This window comes from Cryptomeria japonica, chromosome 2, assembly GCF_030272615.1.
Source record: "Cryptomeria japonica chromosome 2, Sugi_1.0, whole genome shotgun sequence".
Taxonomy (NCBI): Eukaryota; Viridiplantae; Streptophyta; class Pinopsida; order Cupressales; family Cupressaceae; genus Cryptomeria; species Cryptomeria japonica.
The window spans coordinates 142,150,633-142,170,272 of record NC_081406.1 but is presented as its reverse complement, the minus strand read 5'-3'; the positions used below and the strand labels follow the sequence as shown (position 1 = coordinate 142,170,272).

At 38.2% G+C, this 19,640-nt stretch overlaps 1 protein-coding gene across 2 annotated transcripts in view; it reads left to right on the top strand.

Moving 5' to 3' along the window:
- The window catches only part of LOC131053990 (uncharacterized), a 344,360-nt gene that overhangs the window by 109,325 nt on the left and 215,395 nt on the right, over positions 1-19,640 (top strand). For both annotated transcript variants that reach the window (XM_057988551.2, XM_057988552.2), the window contains one exon: positions 5,132-5,207. In XM_057988551.2, coding sequence (XP_057844534.2) covers positions 5,132-5,207 — 76 coding nt within the window. The remainder of the gene's footprint in view (positions 1-5,131; positions 5,208-19,640) is intronic.

Sequence of the window (19,640 nt, the reverse complement as noted above, 5' to 3'; positions counted from 1 at the left end):
AATAGGAAGCCTTGCTTCCTTACCGTAGACCAGCATAAAAGGTGATTGTCCTGTGGACCTTTTTGGGGTGATCCTATCAGCCCATAAGGCTGATTTTAAATGAGTATGCCAAACCCGCTGGTTGCCTTCCATAGTCTTCTTAATGATTCTAATCAGATTCTTATTAGTCGATTCTGCTTGGCCATTGCCTTGCGGATAATAATTGGAAGACGTATTTAGGTAGATCCCTTTCTTGACAGCCCAATCAGAGATTCTAAGACCAACAAAAGCGAGCCCATTATCTGAAATTATGGACTCCGGTACCCCAAATCTGGCAACCAGATCTTCATAGAAATTTAGGACAGCGGTCTCATTTGCCTCTTTAAGTGCTACTGCTTCAGTCCACTTGGTGAAGTAGTCAGTGGCTGTAAGTATCCACTTATGGCCAGCGCTGGACGCAGGGTTTATCACTCCAATAAAATCCAAACCCCACCTCATGAAAGGCTGTTCCACCTGAATTGGCTGCAAAGGCAAAGCTGCCAATCCCATTTTGCCAGCAAACATGGCACATTCTTTGCACTTTCTGACCCATACGTGTGCATCTCTGAATAATGTGGGCCAATAATAGCCACCCTTCATCACCTTAAGAGCTGTTGCTCTTGGTGAAAAATGGCCCCCAGCTGATCCCTCATGAAAATTATGTAGCAGCTTACTTATTTGGTCAGGCCCAACGCATCTCAGCAACACACCATTAAAATCTTTACGAAACAAGATGCCATTCAGGAGTGTATAAGGTATAGACTGCAGTCTGAAATACCTTCTTTTAGCTCTGTCCAGCAACTCAGGACATTCACCAGTTTGCAGAAAATGAGTCATTTCCTACACCCAATCAGCAGTAGGAGTCCCAACTGATGCTTGCTCGTCACCTTGCAGTGTTAGAACAGCTTCCTGTTCATGCTTTGGTAAATTAGAAAGGCCATCAGCAAGCTGTTCGCATAAGCCTTTGCCTCTGACCAGCTTGGTAACCTGAATTTTGACGTCATATTCCATGACCTTGGTTACCCAACCAGCCCTTTTGTCATTTAGATCCCTGCTTAATAGAAACTCCTTTACGCTTGGATGAGCAACCATTAAATTAATGCTATTGTTAGATAGCATGTGTTTGAATTTCTTCAAACTCCTGATAACAGCTAGCACATGCTTTACCACAAAAGTGTACCTTAGCTCGTAGTCCTTCAATGCTTGACTAAAGAAGGCTAATGGCTGTTTTGAGCCTTCATCATTCTGCTGTACCAGCATAGCTGAGATAGAATCTACATTCCCATAGGCATACAAGGTGAAATCCTTGGAAAAATTAGGATTTAGAAGTGTAGGGGCAGCAGCTAACGCTTCTTTAATCAGCTGAAAACTTCTCTTGCCCTCCTTGGTCCAGCTGTAAGACACATTCTTTCTCAACATAGCAGTTAAAGGGTTTAGCAAATCTGCAATATCAGGGATAAACCTCCTGACAAAATTAATTCTCCCTATGAAGCTCTGCAGACCTTTCTTATGAGCTGGTAAAGGAAGGGCCAAGATGGCACTTACCCTCTCAGGATCAATGGTAATACCGTGCTTGGATACCACGTACCCAAGCAATTTGCCCTCATGGACAGCAAATATACACTTTTTTGGATTAAGAGATATGCCAAACTGTCTGCATCTTTCGAAGATCAGCCTCAAATGGTCTAGATGATCCTTTGCTCCTTTTGAGAAAACTGTGATATCATCTAGATAGACCAGCACTATTTTATACATCAAACCTTGGAACGCCATATCCATGGCACGCTGGAAAGTTGCCCCCGCATTGGACAACCCAAAAGGCATCTTCTTATAGGCCATAGTGCCCCATTTAGTAGTAAAAGCTGTCTTGTACTGGTCTTCCTCTTTAACTAAAATCTGGTTATAACAGGAAAAACCATCCAACAGAGAAAACATCTCAGAACCTGAAACTACTTGCAAAATCTGCTCCATAGAAGGTAAAGGATAATGGTCTTTCAGAGAGGCTCGATTAAGGTCTCTAAAATCTACACAAAGCCTGATTTCACCATTCCTCTTCCTTACCGGAACCAAGTTCGAAACCCACGAAGTATGCTTGATGGGAAAGACTATGGCACTCTTAATCAGCTTGTCTAATTCCTTTTTCATCAGGGGCTCCAATTTGGGATTTATTGGCCTCTGTTTCTGTCTCACTGGTTTGGAATTAGGCTCGAGTTCTATTGTATGTTGTGCAAGCTCAGGGTCAAATCCCCTCAAATCAGAATATTGCCAAGCAAATATGTCATTAAATTCCTGACAGAGGGATACAAAAGCTGCTTCTTTTCCTTTGGTATGAACTTTGCCAAGTTTAAGAAACCTGTCTCTCGAAATCTCAACCTCTTCATAGTGGTTTTGATCAATCTGAATGCTGGACCTTTCTTTCCTAACTTGATCATCAGAATTGAAGATGGATTCCAAGGAGACCAATCCCTTGGGTAACTTATTTCCTTTCAGCTGAATGATCTGGTCACCATACTGGTGTTGTAGTTTCTTCTGGTTGGCGTGAGAGAACTCAGCTTCCTCTCTTAGGAAACTCACAATCTGCTGGTCACTTTCAAAAACCTGCCAATGTATATCATTATCTGGTACAGCAGGCCTAATAACAATCTTCACATGCTGATGATTACCGCTGCTACCAATTTCCTTGGGAATATCATATTCTGCCCCTATGGCTGCTAATCTGTCAGCACACTTATTCTGATTTCTGGGTATGGATATCAGATTGAAAGCATCAAATCCTTCCAAGAGGTCCCACACCCTATGCTTATAAGACTTAAGCAAATCATTCTTTGTAAGACAAATGTTCCTCACCTGATTTGCAACTAACTCGCTGTCCCCAGACACTTTCAAACAGCTAATACCTCTCTGTCTTGCCCATTCCAAACCATGGATAAGAGCTTCGTATTCAGCAACATTATTAGTACAGCTGAAACAAAATCTGAAAGCTGAATAGTATCTCTCACCTCCTGGGGAAACAAGCATGCATCCACCACCTGTACCAACCCTGTTCCTTGAGCCATCAAAAAAAAGCTCCCACAGCCCATTTTTTGAATGATGTTGATCTTGCTCTTGGTAAGAAATGTGTGTATATTGTGAGGGAGAATTATTCTATGCTTATTGTGAATTCCCGTCAAGGGAAATTTTCACTAAATGTATATTTTACTACCTGTGTGCTAGGTCGTGTGTGCTGGGAAGTTTACCTTGCATTGTTGTAGATCGCGCAACCGCAACACTCCACAAATGCCCGTTGTTGCCATCTTAACCCGTGCGAAAATATCGCCATCTTAACCCGCGTGAAAGTGTTACGTAGCAAATAGAAGTTAGGGCTAACTTTTGCGCGTTTTAAAATAAAAACATTTGCGTTTTTTTTTCCTGACGATTTTACACTCAGAAAATCGCGATTTTCAATGATTTAACAAGTCAAACTTGGTCCGATTTTTTCGATAAAATCTTTTGCGATTTTATTGGTGATTAAATCGTTTACGAGTTTGAATCGGGAAAAATCACGATTTGCATGATTTTTTACTGATATTGTCATCCTTGGAGAAGAAGACTAGAGATGGTCGGCCAAGGGATCCAACTATATCCTCCTACCTTCCTTGGTAGTACACAACATAGTTAAAGAACTTGACGGTTGTCAAGAGGAACACAACCGTCAACCAACAGACACATAACTGTGGAGAGTGACAACCCACTTAATACGAATAATTAATACATTGCGGGATATCATTCACAACAATAGGCATTTTATACCAACTACAATCTTGTATAGAGTCATTATGTGATTTCAATTGAGTCCATAATCATCATGAGTATAATTGTCTCATTAAATAGAAAAGTTAGTTAAAAGCCCAAAAGGGGACATTACATATTTTTATAGAAAGATGGCAAAAACTTGTAATTTTTAAATGCCTTGTGTTGAATTATGCAATGGCAAAAAGGTGTGTCTTTTTCCTTGTTGATTATGCTGTCTAGTATGTATAGTCTTTGCCACAATGCGATTTCCTTTATGTTGGTTGAATTTTTAAGATGTTGACAAGAAGACTTTGTTTTATCTCCTCTTGAAATATAAAAGGTACCTTTCTCCTTTTGGACGATTTCTTTGTGTTGAAGCTCCAATCTTTAGATGCTGACTTGGATTATCCATTTGGCTTTTTCCCTAATTTGTCTTGGCATTGATGTTGAACTTTCAAAATTGTTCTTTTTTTAATTACCTGAATATTCCATTCCTTTATAGCATCTGCATCTCATTTCCTAGTGACCATGTATGAAGAATTCACTACCATTGACAATCTGTGAGTGTTTATTATTCGAATATTGGACTTTGACATGACAACTTGTGATTCGATTAGAAATGACTATTTTTGACTTTGACTTGACAAATATTATTGATTTATCTTCTTTTTTTATGATAGATAAGTGTCAAGTAGTACTCACATCAAGTTTTTGAATGGGTACAATACAATTCAAATGTCAATGTTCCCAAATCTGAATGCAAGCAGATCAAATAGGCTGTTACTACTATAAACATATGTAGGAATTAGATGCTTGCTTTATTAATGGATTTATAATTCATTCAAGTTTGTAATAGTTGTAAGAGAATAACCTTTTTAGAATACGAAAGAGGTGTTTTCTTCAGTAACAAATTAACAATATTATAAATCCATTGGGAATGTTTAGCTTTTTATTTTTGCTCTCTATTTTGTTTAACTAAATTTTCCACTATGGTCTTTTAGTAGCATATTTTTTTGTGATTAAGATTTCTATACTTGTTTGGATTTCCATATTGTTAAATAGTCAATAGTTCAAATTTGCATGCAGAAGTAAAGTCTCTAGAAACTATTATCACTTCTCTATATAGATCTGATAGATTTTTTGTCTTGTGAGAAAGATTTAAGATGATATAGCCTATTTTAGAAGTACTATGTTAAAGGAAAGTTGATGGGATTTGGTTGATTACAAATATATGTTTCAAAACGTTTTCAAATATGATAAAACTCTTAAGGGTTGCATTGATATTTTTCCCTTTTTATAATTGGTTCTCATTTATTTTATGTTTTTATTTGTTGCATAACAGTTGGCAGAGATTGTTGCTTCATTGCCACAAAAACTTGTGATTTTTGTGACACATCATCATCTTGATCATGTAGAAGGTGAGTTGTTTGGAACTGTTTAATTTTGCAATCCATATCAAGATTAAACCCCATGTATTGAAATTTTTTTCAAGAAATAAAGAAATCATTGGTGGCTATTGTGTGTTAAGATAAACAAAGAGTAACATTTTTAGTGCACCTTTTTAAACAACTATTTCTAAAATTAGATATATATTTTCGTTTGAGGATCTTTGATTTTATTTTAGACTTTCTCTCTTTGATGATTTTGTTCTATATTGTGTTTATTCCGTACATATTTGGATCATTTTTCTTTAGTATTACTTATGCTTCTTCCTGGAAATTTCCATCTCTGTGTATTTGCCTCTTCATTTGCTTTCTCCATCCTTTGTTTTTGTAGAGCAATGAAATTAGTAAATTTACCTTGTTATGTTCATCTACTTGACCTTTACTAATTTTAGAAACTTAAAGTATTTGATATTTTCTCTTTTGAGATTTGAGCATGTTGGTTTTTGAATTGGTCTTTTGCAAGACAACACAAAACAAAATAGTGTGTGAGGATAAACTTTTCTTCAAATTGTGAGGGGAGACCATATGAGATCTAAACTAAACTTGAACACTAACCTAATTTAGCTCTAGATGTCAAATTATAGGCAAAGTACACATATCAACACTATACAATGTTTTTTTTGGAGTTTTTTCATTAATGAAAATGACAATTTGCCCAAAGTATTTTTCCATGATATAAGTACTAGATTGATAACAACCATGTCTTGCAGTTGAGGTTTTTAGATATATGAATGGAATCAAATTGTATAAGCATGAACAGTGTAACGTCCCCGATATTATTAAATAAATAATTCTGTGTGTATGGCTGCAAAAGTTAAATTTATTATATCTCGGGCCCTTTTTACTTTAGGCGGGAACATTTTGGCCGTGTCGGCTCGTTTTGTAATCCTTCAGGAAGTTTTCCCGAAGCCATATATATGGTCGAGTTAGTCATTGTTGTTGGTATGCGAATTTGGTGTTTTCTTCCTGTGTGCGAATTCCAATTAGAGTTCAGTCGTCTGCCATTTCGGAGGTGGAAGATCCTCCCTACTTGGCATCCGCTGTTTCGGTGGGAGTAACTCCTCACCCTACTCTGCTCTACCCTTAGTCCGAAATTTTTGTAATCTAAAGTGTTATCATTATTGAATCTGAATTTCTACTTGCCTGGTGTATTCATTCCTATGCCAAATCGTGTTAAACTAATTATATTGTCCAACATATTGCACATAACGGAACCATTTTTCCGAGGCCAAGATTATTAGTTCCGCATAGGAGAGTCAATTGTTTGTACGAAAGACAAGGAGTGTATGGGTGGAGGGCCGTACGGTGGAGGGTCGTACGATGTTGGTCGTACGGTACAGCATGTGTTGGCCGTACGGCGGAGGGTGTGTTGTTCGTACGGGGTGGAGGTTGTGTTGATCGTACGGGAAGGTTGTGTTGTCATATGACATGATAAGCATACAGTACATTATAGTGGTATCAGAGCTGGTGATCTTCACAGCCCGTCGAGTAGTGGATGTAGGTGTACACCAGAAGGAGGTACTGTTCTGCCAACCAAATGGGGGAACCATGGGATCTTGCCAAAGAAGTCATGGCACTATTAAGGGAGCTAACTAGAAGCCAAGCTTAGCTCAACGACACAATGGTCAGTGGGGAACAAAGAAAAAAACTCATGGAAGATAGATTGCATCAATTGGCCTTGGGAAAAACAAATGGAGATCATAATGGACAGAGCGATAATTCAGTCACTGGAAGGTCAAACCCACAACATTCAAATTTTCGACCGCTGATGCCAACTTTTCCCCAGAGAACTGAAGCACCATGTGGGGAGAAAGAGTCCACTTTCCGAGAGTTGCAAGTACAGTTGAATCAAGATTGGAGGGATGCAAACCTCGAGGGAGACATATCCTTTAAGGATTATGTCGAGCTGCGAATGAAATACTCGGGCGACAGAAGTCGTGGCTACTATGGCTACTATAACGATGATATCAAACGAAAGGTTGATTTGTCACCCTCTGATCGGACCAAAGCAACCTCGACACGAGCTTGGGTACAAAAAGAAGATACCTCTTTCCATATTAACATGATGCTTGAAGATGAAGCTATCAAATTTGCTGCACTTCACTTGGAAGGAGTTGCTCACGAATGGTGGCATCATGGAATGGTCACCCTTGTCCACGATCAGATAACTTCATATGCCGAATTCACAGAGAGGCTCAGAGCGTTTTGGCGGAAGAGATCCAAAACTCAACTTCAAAGAGCTGGCTCAACTGAAGCAATCTGGACCGGTGGACAGTTACATTATAGAATTCCAGAGACTGTTCGTGTTGGTGACAGATATCTCAGAGAGGAGATTGGTGGTTTTATTCATGGACGGGTTGATGGAACCACTGAAGGGTTGGGTGAAAGGGTTCAACCCCAACATGCTCACGGAAGCAATTAAGAAGGCACGTGACATGGCGACATCTTCTTCCTCCAGAAACTTTCCACATGCCATACCACCCTTCATCCTCAAGGAGAATGATATCAAAACCTTTCCGAAGAAGTCATCATTGGCTGAGGCAACAAAATAGGAGCTTAGAAGGAAGAACCTCTGTTTCACCTGTAAGGAGCTGTGGGAGCTAGGGCACTGATGCTTGGGCAAAGGAAAGATTCATTATATTGAGGTCATGTCCAATGGTGAGGAGGAACCTGAAGAAAATGAGCGACCAAAGGAAGAGTCTATAGAAGAAACAAGATAGGTGGAGATAATTTCCACACTGGTATAGAGGGGAGGCGTCATTGCCACACTGGTTGGTACCCCAAGGTGCAGTGTGTTTAGGGTACGTGGTACGCTTCAAGGGCAACGAGTCCTAGTCATGCTCGACAGTGGGTGTAATGTCTCCTACTAGGATTTGGACTACTTTAACCACAATTAATCTATTTCAAAGTACTCATGACTTAAACTAGCTTGATTAAGAGTCAAGTCTATCTTAACATGAAACAAATCTGTGATATTCTATCTCTCTTTAGTCTATCAAGTACTTGTTAATTTACCATACTAGATAATTAGTCTTATTCCGATTCATTTATAAATCATTTACTTATTAATTAATTGCTAGTTATATGAATTATTATGTATTACTGTAGAACAGTTTCTAAAAAATATTATATTAATTATAATTATTATATTAATATCTATTATTATATCAATATCCATATTTCTAACCCTTTTATTATTCCTTATTCTTATTTGAGTATATATATATATATACATAAATAACTAAATGATTTCAATAATGTTACCTCTAATTTATATATTTATTATTTACTAATTACCAATTCTATAAACTATTAGTTCTCCCCCTGCTTGAAAATATTAGTTATTAATATATTAAGTGGTTGGTAATGGCAGACAGATCTGACACATGTCAGATCTGGTCTGCCACTATTATGAAATTATGTATTATTATAATACATATTGCAGTTTATGTTAGTGTTTAAATTCTGCATAAAACATTATTGGGTCTCAAATTTTGAGCATTCATATTTGTTGATGTGTCTTTTATACATGACCAAACATAGAATAAAATACCTAAAGGTACCTTATCCTCTCTTGAATAAAGCTCCCCGAATGTTGAAGATTTCACAGAAGGATCAATTGGAGCAACTCCAAGGTTCTGTTAAGTAGGTTCTCTACTCGTGGATAAGCACTAGTGGTCGTTGTGTTTGATGTTTTACAAGGGGCCTTACGTACTTTCTAAGAAAGCTTGCTCTTGCAACTACTTTTCAATGAGGAAACTGAATTCTCCTAATACTAACTGATGTTTCAAATAAAAGGAAAAAGATAAGGGTTTTAAGGAGGCGATACTAAACTAATCCTAGGAATGACTAAATGAGGACCAGTCTTGGTAAAACTCTACCAATTTCAGTATTGCCAAAAGATTACGAATTGGTGCGATCTTCTAAGGGGATTCAATGATTTTCAAATCATCAATGGGATAGATACTATTACTAAGATACATATCAATATCTCCAATAATGATTGAACTCTTAAACAATCTTAATATCTTCAGTTGACCACACAAGGCGCGCTTATAATCAGTAAGGAGCTAGTGGTTTGGACTATGAGTTTTACCAAAGATCAAACACAACATTCGTCTTTCAATCTAATTCTAAAACTTAAGTACTATTTCCACTAAGAGTGATTCAAGAAGACAAACAACCATGAAAATAGCCACAAGGATTGTAATAAAACACCATAACTTCAATGTTTTATTGATCTCATAGCAAAATAAAACAACAATTGTTCAACTTTCTTTCTTCACTAATTCTTTCTCTGCTGCTAACAATCTTAATCTTTTCTCTTTTTTCTCTAAATCTAACCCCTTAGAATGAATTGAGTGAGGGCTTATATAACATTCTCAAATACAATGAACGACCTGGATCTAAAGAAGATTAAAGGCTGAGATTTTGACACCTAAACCTTAATTAGCGTTTGTTACAAAAAAGACCCCATTTAGATAAACATTATCAATCCATAGCTAATAGAAATTGGCACAAATAACGAGGAAATATATCCCAATGGGAATAGAGTTGCCACATCATCTTACAACAACTTCTCATCTAGAATTTTGTTCCCTTTTCTATGTTCTTTTCTAGCATATTCAATGAATCTGCACGTAATCCCCTCAATCTCAGCAATGGGAATCTCATGTAGGTTCTTCATTCATTCTTCCAAGTGAAGGACTTGATCAAAAGCTGCAAGATGGGTCATCTCCCATCTAGGGCCTAGCTCTTTTGTTTTCTCGATCAAGAACATGGTAGCATACATTTGATCTCGTTGCTTTTCCGTGACCATGTTCTCCTCTTTGCAAAAAATAATCTTGATCCTGTCTTCCAATTCTTGGACATCCACATCTATTTCGATCTCTATCCTTCTGTCAAGGATTGTACATAATACATCAAACACCCTATCCTGAATAGTATGGATGGTGCCCTCAACTCGGTTGCATCTATTATTGATGTCTTCGAAAATAAATTCGTTCATTTGGAGCAAAGTTGATCATTGCAGAAGGTTATGAGTTCCTCCATCCATTATCTTCTCTTGTGCTAAAACCTGCCTTGGTGTCCTTCTTATCACTTGTAAGACCGGGATGACAATGTCTCTAGTGTGAGTGAATGCATCTACAGTTATCAATAGATTATGAATGATCTGAAGGACTTGGATAGTCCTATGGATTGTCTTCATCATTCTTATTACAAATTCAATGGCTACCTTGTAAGATTCATCAATCCATGAACTCATGAGTTGGGCTAAGTTCTTTATCTTTTCTACCTCATTCATTGATTCAGGAGGAAGTGCATACAAAGGTGATATTGCTGGATCCTGTCGCATTAATGTTTGATTAAGGTGGCTAAAATAATTCCTCCAAGCGCGAACCTCCCTTTCTAGCCTCTTATTCTTTTCCATTTCTTCTTTGAGTTTATCATTAAGTGCTCTCACTGAATCAGTCGCTTCTTCCATGGCCTGCTCGGAGGTAAGTGGACCAAGATCAAATGTCTCTAAATCATATTCCTCTGCCATAATCTCATCCTCATATTTGTCCACTGCTGGTGTAGCTACCTGTATCTTCCTGGATCCTGCATCATCCCTAATTACCTTTGACAATTTTGTAGCCTTCTTCTTTTCGATTTCTTCTTGGGATTTCCCTATGAGACTTTCCAAATCAAATACTTGTTCTTCCTCTTCAACTAAAACTACCCTCATCAGTATTTCTTTTAGCCAATTTGGAATGGAAGACTTTCTTTCCCTTACCTGTATTCCCTTAGGCAGAGGTCTATCGTCTCTGAAAGGAGATGTTGTTGTATCATCATTCTTTTCTTCTTGTTGTTCATTAGCACCAACCTGGAGAGGAAGAGATTGACTTGACGAGTGCTGAGGTGTTTGTCCTTTGCCTTGTTTATCATTCTGCACCATGGATTCCATAGACTCATCAACTTCATACACTATGTCTATTTGATCTTCTCCTTGACTTATCTCCTTTTCATGTCTAGAAGAAGTACTCGGTGGAAGATTAGAATTCACCTTTTGTTTCTTCTTGGAGGGTTCTCTCTTCTTAGGTCCTTTTCTCTTCGACCCCTTGGAATGAGAAGTATTTTCACTCACACTTGCTTCTCCTTCTTCTGTTCTTGTTTCTAGGGTGAATGTCATGGCTATATTCTGCTCCTTCAATTTTTGATGCTGAACATCCACCCATCTGCGAGTGCAATTCAAAATTGGGTCCATCAATGCTTCGAGGTCTGCAACTTCTTGTTCATTCCAATCTATTTTCACTTCTTTGTCTTCCCTTTCATAGGATGATTGGAGATATTGACCCCTGCCCTGGGCTTGACCGGCTACTCTATAAACTTTACACTTCCTGATAAGCTTCAAAGGCAATCTGGAATGCATCTTTCTCTTCACTTCCAGATCATCCCGAATAATCATCCAGAAGTCTTCTACTTGAAACACATGTTTTTACTTCTTCCCAACTATCTCTTCCATATGACCATGGGGATCAAAATTCTCTCTCGAGGCAAAGGAGGTGAATGAATATAGAGACAGTTCCTTTTCTTCATCTTCGACTGCTTGAGTGTTAGGACACACTTCAATTGAATTTCCCAGTAAAATAGGTACGGGGATACTGTTTCCATGCTTATGTCTTGATGCTTTAGCACAAGCTGCCAATTGTCTAGTCACTTCAAGTAGTATTATTCTATCTGTAGGATACCTTGGCAACATCTAGGGAGGTGGAGGACATCCATGGACCCTGATGTAGGTAAATTTTGGAAATTGAATGAACCATGCACCGTGTTTCTTCACGAGCTCCTGTGCCTCCGGAGACAGTCGATGGTGAATCCCTCCTTGCAATGTCCTAGTGATATACATTGTGAAGGTGTCATTGACTAACTTGTAGTCATTTTTAGGCGGATGATGCAGTTGAGCATAAGAATCACATGCTCTTATCTCTTTTGTCCCTCTCCCAACAACTCCTCTATGTGGTAGCCCTGCATACTCAAAACTTCTGACTAAAGAATATATAACATATGAATTCATGTGGAATGACTTAGTAGGGACTAGCCTCCTCAACTGCACATCTAAGTTGTTGCTAATAATTCTGGCCCAATTGAACATTCCTTTTCCTTGGACAATCACTTGAATAAAGAAGAACATCCACTTGTCAAAGAGGAAGGCCTGAGGGGCACCTATAACCCGATTGAGCATGGTTATCAAGTACCTGAATTCCTCTTGGAAATCAATTCTGTGTGGCATATTAGGTATCTTGTTCAAGCGAGACCTACTCTTGAGTAACCAATTCTTATTAATGAAGTTCAGACATGTATTAGGATCGTCTTCGTAGATAGACCTAGCTCCTTCCAAGCTCTTGTAGATCATATATCTCGGCTCCGGGAGATGAAAAACTTTACTTATAGCTTCTTCTAAAAGATAGGCTAGGACAGTTCCATCTTCGGCTACAATTGTCTTTGAATGTGAATCATAGTGCCTGGCACATTTGATCATTAGCTCGTGACATCTAATTGTGGGAGGGAAGCCTGCAGCCTTGATTATGCCACTCTCAATTATCTTCTTGGCTATGAGTGATGGCTTGCCGGTGTAGGGTGCTTCTCGAAACTTCTTCACATTGAAGTTCCCTAAGTTGGCGTCTCCGATATTGCTCCATTTGGACACGATCTTGGTCTCCAAATCATCGTTCTTTTGATCTTTTTTGATGAGAGCCTGTCGGGTAGCGGATCCACTCATCTTGGGGGTCGCCATTTGCTACCTACAAAAAAGAGGCTTAAAGTTAGGTTTACGTGTAGAATCTTATCTAAGTGACTTGAGATTCCTTAAAAGATGAAACCTTTAAAAAAATGTAATTTTTCAAACTAGGCATCACCTAGAAATTAAACTAGATAAAGAAGACCTAACCTTAAGAAAATTTAAAATAGAAACTTGAATTAGATCTTCAATACCTTGCCTAAAAAAATCAGATTAAACACCTTACCTTCGATTTCCACTTATTAATTTGAAAAGATGGATAAAAAATGAAGATTTGATCTGCACTTCAGATTCGCCCTTTATGCTCCAGCCCTTAATTAGCCTTTATGGATCAGAAATTCGCCTTCTTATTGCAATCTGCTCTGCTATTTCTGCTCCTCAAATTCGCTTTAGGAAAAACACAAATGGATGAATGATTAAAACTTCACAAACCTCCTTCCCTTTATATGGCGACTTCCTAATTTCCTCAAGAGGCCGACCTCTTGGCTTAAAAAAATAAAAATAAAAAATCTCATCCTTGAGGTGGCCGACCCAGCAAATAAGGTTTTAAAAAAATAATTGGGTGGCCAAGGGTGAAATTTTAAATTTTAAGGCTTAAAAAAAAATCAATTTTAACACATTTTACAAGTTTTAATTAAGGGAGATTTGCATTGTTTACCCAAATGATGCTTGATTAGCAACTCATAAAAAGTGTATCTAGAATGTGGCTTTATTTGTGAATTTCTTGAGAGGGTATAGGCAAGCCTAGGATATATTGATGTTTTTTAATGTTTGCCATTTTCTCCATTTTTTGTTATTATTCCACCATCTTGATCCTCCTTATAATGTTTTTGCCATCATGAGTTTTGCCTTTAATTAAGTTGAAAAATGAGGATCTCTAAGGACTTTGCCCTTTCCATGATTAGGTCTCAATTGTCTCACTCCTTCATTTCAAATTGCTCTTCAAGGTAAGCATATGCTAGTCTTAGCTCTTCCAAAGCCTAGGGATTCATTTTATAGCCTCCATCATGGGTGAATTAGGTGATCTTGAGAATTTCGCTTTGGACCCTTTGGAAGGGTTAGTAGCGAAATTCATCCCTTAGCTCAAAATTCTTACTTCTTGCACTCATAACCTACTGAAATGCAAGCTTGTGGCAATCTTCAAGTCCAATCCACCTTGATCACCATCCTGGCTTAACACAAACTAGGAGGAAAAATGATATATTGTGAATTTTGCTCTGGACCCTTTGGAAGGTTCAGGAGCGAAATTCAAGTTTTATACTTGATCCTTTATCTCCCTCACTTCTATTCATCTTGCAAGGTGAAAATACATCACTCCTTGTCCAATCATGTCATAGGGATCAAAGTTTTGGCTTCACCCAAGGAGAAAATAGTTGATTTCAAGAATTTCGCTCTAGACCCTTTGGAAGGGTCAGGAGCGAAATTCATTCCTTGCTTGTTTTCTCTTATTTAGCTCCATCCTTCTCACTTTGTTCTTCCCTGACTTTCTCATTTGAATCCATCTCTCAACCTGACATCTGCTTGACCCCCAAAAGGCCTGAAAGGGGGAACTCGCTAGAAATCATGGCCAGGGACAGGACCTATTTAGGATTTCGCTCTGGACCCTTTGGAAGGGTTAGGAGCGAAATCCTTTTTTTAGCCCAAAATCTTCATTTCTAGTGGCCAGAATCCATTCAAGGGCAATCCTAGGGGCATCTCCCAACTTCTCTCACCTTGGTCTGGGCTTGTCTTGACACAAATTTTGGAAGATAGAATAGGTTTTAGGATTTTCGCTCTGGACCCTTTGGAAGGGTTAGGAGCGAAATCCTTGCTCTTGAGTTCATTTCTTCATTCTTCCACTTCAACTCACTTCAAAGGTCAAGGAAACGTTACTCCATTCTTCTCTAAGCCATAAAAACCAAAAGTTTGACTTGTTTTGAAAGGAAAATAGGTGATCTTAGGAATTTTGCTCTGCACCCTTTGGAAGGGTCAAGAGCGAAATCCTAGTTCCTGCTCAATTCCTTCAAATTTGTTGATTACTAGCAAGTCAAAATCATACCTAAAGACATCTCCAATCTTAATTCATCCTAACCCACACTTGACTTGGCACAAAATTGAGAGATAAGAGTGGTTATGGGGATTTTCGCTCTGGACCCTTTGGAAGGGTTAGGAGCGAAATCTTCATTCTAGGCTTGACTCTTCATCTTTTCAACTCCAATCTTCTTTGCAAGGCAAAAATACATCACTCTTCGCCCAAGGAACAAGGTTTGTAGCCTAAGTAGGGAAGCAAATGAGGTTTATAAAGAATTTCACTTGGGACCCTTTGGAAGGGTCAGGAGCAAAATTCATCCTTTAGGCAAAATCTTCATCTTTCAATGCTTTCAACCACTTCTCAAGGCAAGAACATATCAATCCACCTTCCAACATGCCTTAGAAACCAACACTTGGCCAAAACAAGGAAGGAAATGAGAGCTATGAGGATTTTCGCTCTGGACCCTTTGGAAGGGTCAGGAGCGAAATCCTCATTCTTGGTTGATTTTCCACTTCATTTTTCCAATTCTCTCCCAAACATGATCAATTTCAAGGTCCTTTCATCATATCCAAGGCAATCCATCATCAAACTAGCTCAAGACAAGGCCTACCTAGGGCTTAAGGCAAAAAGAAGGTCAAATGGAGGATTTTGCTCTCGACCCTTTGGGAGGGTCAGGAGCGAAATTTTTATTCTTGGTTGATTTCCATCATTTTATTGCCTCAAATCTTCTCTCCAAGGCAAATGCATCCAAGTCCTCCAAACCATCCCTTAAAAGCTCCAAACATGGTCAAGCTAAAGAGGAAAGTAGAGGAAATATGAATTTCGCTCTGGACCCTTTGGAAGGGTCAGGAGCGAAATTCTTGTCTTGGTCAAAACTCCTTCACTCTTTCACATTCTATCACCTCAAAAGGCAAAGATACATCATTTACTCCCGCCATGTCCAAGGAACAAGACTTTTAGTGCAAACAAAGAGGAAAAAGGTCTCTTCTAAGAATTTCGCCCTTGACCCTTTGGAAGAGTCAGGAGCGAAATTCTAGTTTTGCTTGATTTCCTACCTCTTCATCCAATCCATCTTCAAAATTTGGTCAAATTTGCTCTCCCCTCGCCACATCCAAGTCCATTTGCCATCCACTTGGCTCCAAAGTCTTCATTTTGATGGCCAAGGCTAAAATTGAAGGTCAAGAAGGATTTCGCTCTGGACCCTTTGGAAGGGTCAGGAGCGAAATTCACCCTTAGGCCATGATTTTGACTTCATTTTCCACGTTTCCTCATTCAAACAAGTGCTTTTTCTTTCCTCCAAGCCTAGGAATGGGCTAGCTCAAAATTTGGGTCAGGATGGAGTGTCTTGTGGAGGAATTCGCTCTGGACCCTTTGGAAGGGTCAGGAACGAAATCCTAGCCTTGGCATGATTTCCTCTAAGATTGACCTAACTTTACCTCCAGACTCACCCCTTGATGCTTATCCATTTTCTTGCCAATTCGCTCAACAATTCTTAAAATCGCCTCCCGAATCTTCACTTTGCCACTGGCTCTGTTTAATCGACTCCGACTCAACAAAAGACAAGACTTTGACTCGAAAACCAACAACCTTGACTTATCTCGACTTACGACTTTTATCCTTCTTGCACAATTTATCCATCTTCAATCTCCTGAAAGGCAAGATCCTTCTAAGATAACACTAGGGTTCAAGGCAGACAACATACGACTTCCCCAAGCCCAGGTTAAATTTAGCTCTGAAAGAAACCTTGGATGAGCTTTTCAAAGGAAACCCTAATCTACCCAGCCCAGGCGATTACCAACTCACTCAAAACACCTAGCAAGCAGAGAAAAAAACTATCCAAGGGAAAGCAAAACCCAAGAAAAAAGAGGGGGTCCCCATCCTGATGGGGCGATGTGTGAAATGGTCACAACAATATTGAACACATTCTCATGCATACCACCCAGATCAAGGATGTTTACTGCCTGTCAGTGAATATGGATCTGCCCATGATAATAATCTCCTGCCCCCTTTTTAAAGCCTTTGTTAGACCACTTATATCCTTTATAAAGGCTGTCCTTTTGGATGTGCCTCTTCATACTATAAGCAAATCGGTTATGTGCATAAATAATAATGGTTAAGCATAATCGCATCCTTTCATTAGTTTAAGGGTTATTGATTTGTCTACTGCCTTAATGGTTAAGTTCGATACTTATTTTTAATTCTTCCAAATCGCATATCACCCTATGCTTGGTTGAAGATTGCTATTCAAAACTGCACCTTTCATAATCGTATGTATATTCTTATTGCTTATACCTTAATGGCCGTCATATGTAAGGTTCAGTCAACACAAATATTCTGAATAATGGCTGATTAGTTTTTGTCAGTTTCTTCCGTATACGATCTTGGCTTGGTTGATATCCTTCATAGATTGTTTGGTAGGTCTTAATTGCTGATGAATATAACTAATTGTTTGTTACAATCATTAACAATCAGTCTCTTAACTTGTCTTCGCCCCCCTTCACAAATAATAATCTCTATCCTAACAGCTTAATCAATATCCGTTATCATTGTTCTTTGTGGTAACAAATAATGGCATCGCATACCTTTCCAGCAAGGATTATGGCTTCGTCAACTCTTAATACTTTGATGTCATATGTCAGCTAAGTGCTACTATATGAATAATTAACCGATATTCATCAGACTTCATGGTATTACTGATGAAGTATATAAGAGAATTTGTAAAATTAATAAGAATAAATATGTAATATTAACAAGAATATTAATAATTAATAAGCAATGATATTAATAATTGTAAGTAATATTTAGATAATGGTAAATTGTGGACAATTCTTTAATAGGATTGCAGAAATAATAATAATCTTTTAATAATAAGAATATACTGAAATGATTGAAGTAATAATGAGCATAATATAAGGGTCATTATACTTAGTTAAATCCTATTTCAAAATGGGGACATTACAGTGGGGCCTCGCTCAACTTCATAAATTCATCACTCGTCACTCTAAGGGGTTTGCGTACAAAAGAGCATGACGGGTTTGATGTCAAGGTGGCGGGAGGAAATCTCCTATCATGCACTCACTTGGTTCCGCAATTGAGCATCACCATGGGAAATTACACGATGACAGACGATTTCTTTGTAGTAGATCTGGATGACACGGATGTCATATTGGGCATTCAATGGATGGCGACCCTCGACTAGTACACGCAGAGCTTCAAAAAGATGGAGTTCTCATTCGAGGTGGATGGCAGGAAGGTGGTTCATAGAGGAATGTCGAATGGCAGCCCGAGGGAGATTTCGGCCAAACGAATGGAAGCCCTTTTCAGACATGATGAAGTCGTTTGGGCAGCACATTGTTTGATCTCGAGAGAACCCGTGAGAGGGCAACAATCTCGCTACTAGGATGAGGAGCTTCAATCGGTGTTGGATAATCATAGCATGGTATTCAAATAAATTAAAAATTAAAGATGACTTTATATTTAATTAATTTAATAAAGTGACAATTTAAATATTATTTCATAAAGGCACTTTTAGAAGCTTCTGGATGTTGGGGTTAAAAAGTATTTAAGGAGATCAAGAAGAGGCTAAAAAGCAGATTTGGATTATGAATTGTAATGACCACCCCTATTTTCATTTTGAAAGAGACTTGCAAACTACTATATGATATCAATTAAATTGCTTAATAATCAACATGGCATTTTATCAAACACTTGACAAACATACAACAATATATGCGAAACCCGAAACTTCTTATTTGTTAAATACTGATTCGCAATATAAATGTGCACATTTAACTGCCTTATGGGCTGCGACAATTATTCAAGTTTGTATTCAACAATTACAATGCTTAGTTATGAAAATATGATAGAAAAAACCTGGAATTGAATGTTGTAGTAGTCTACAGATGTAATGGTAGCCTTCCAAACTTCTAATCAGCAGGAAAAACAAGTAAACTTCATACCAACATTGTTCATGCACCATAGCAGCACTATTCATGGTACTGTAGCATTTTTACTATTCACGCGGCACTGTAGCAAAACACTATTCACGCAATACTGTAGCAAAACACTATTCACGTGATACTGTATGAAAAACACTATTCACGCGGTACTGTAGCAAAACACTATTCACGCGGTACTGTATGAAAAACACTATTCACGCGGTACTGTAGCAAATCACTATCTTCGAATCTGCACTTTCAAACCCCTGTAAAAACTTCATGTGAAAGCACCAGATGAAGCCCAATGTGTTTCCTGAATGAAATCACCATTAATCCTCCTGACTATGTCTTTCAACAGCGAAGAGAATGCTAGCAAAGAGGGATTCCGTCCTCCAAGCCCAATAATTAGATCTCTACGAAATCCAACATCATAACATTAATCTCATCCAAGCATACTCCAAAAGAGAGCTCGCAACCTCAATTTATATCTTCTTCTTGGATGCAAACACTTCATTTCCTAAATGTGGGATAATACATTTTAGAATAAAATATTATTTCCCACAATGTACACATTAAAGGGATCTTTTAATATTTTAAACATTACTTTATATTCCCAACCTTATAATATAACGATAAAGTTAAATATTTAATTTAACTTTACACTTTATCGTTAAATA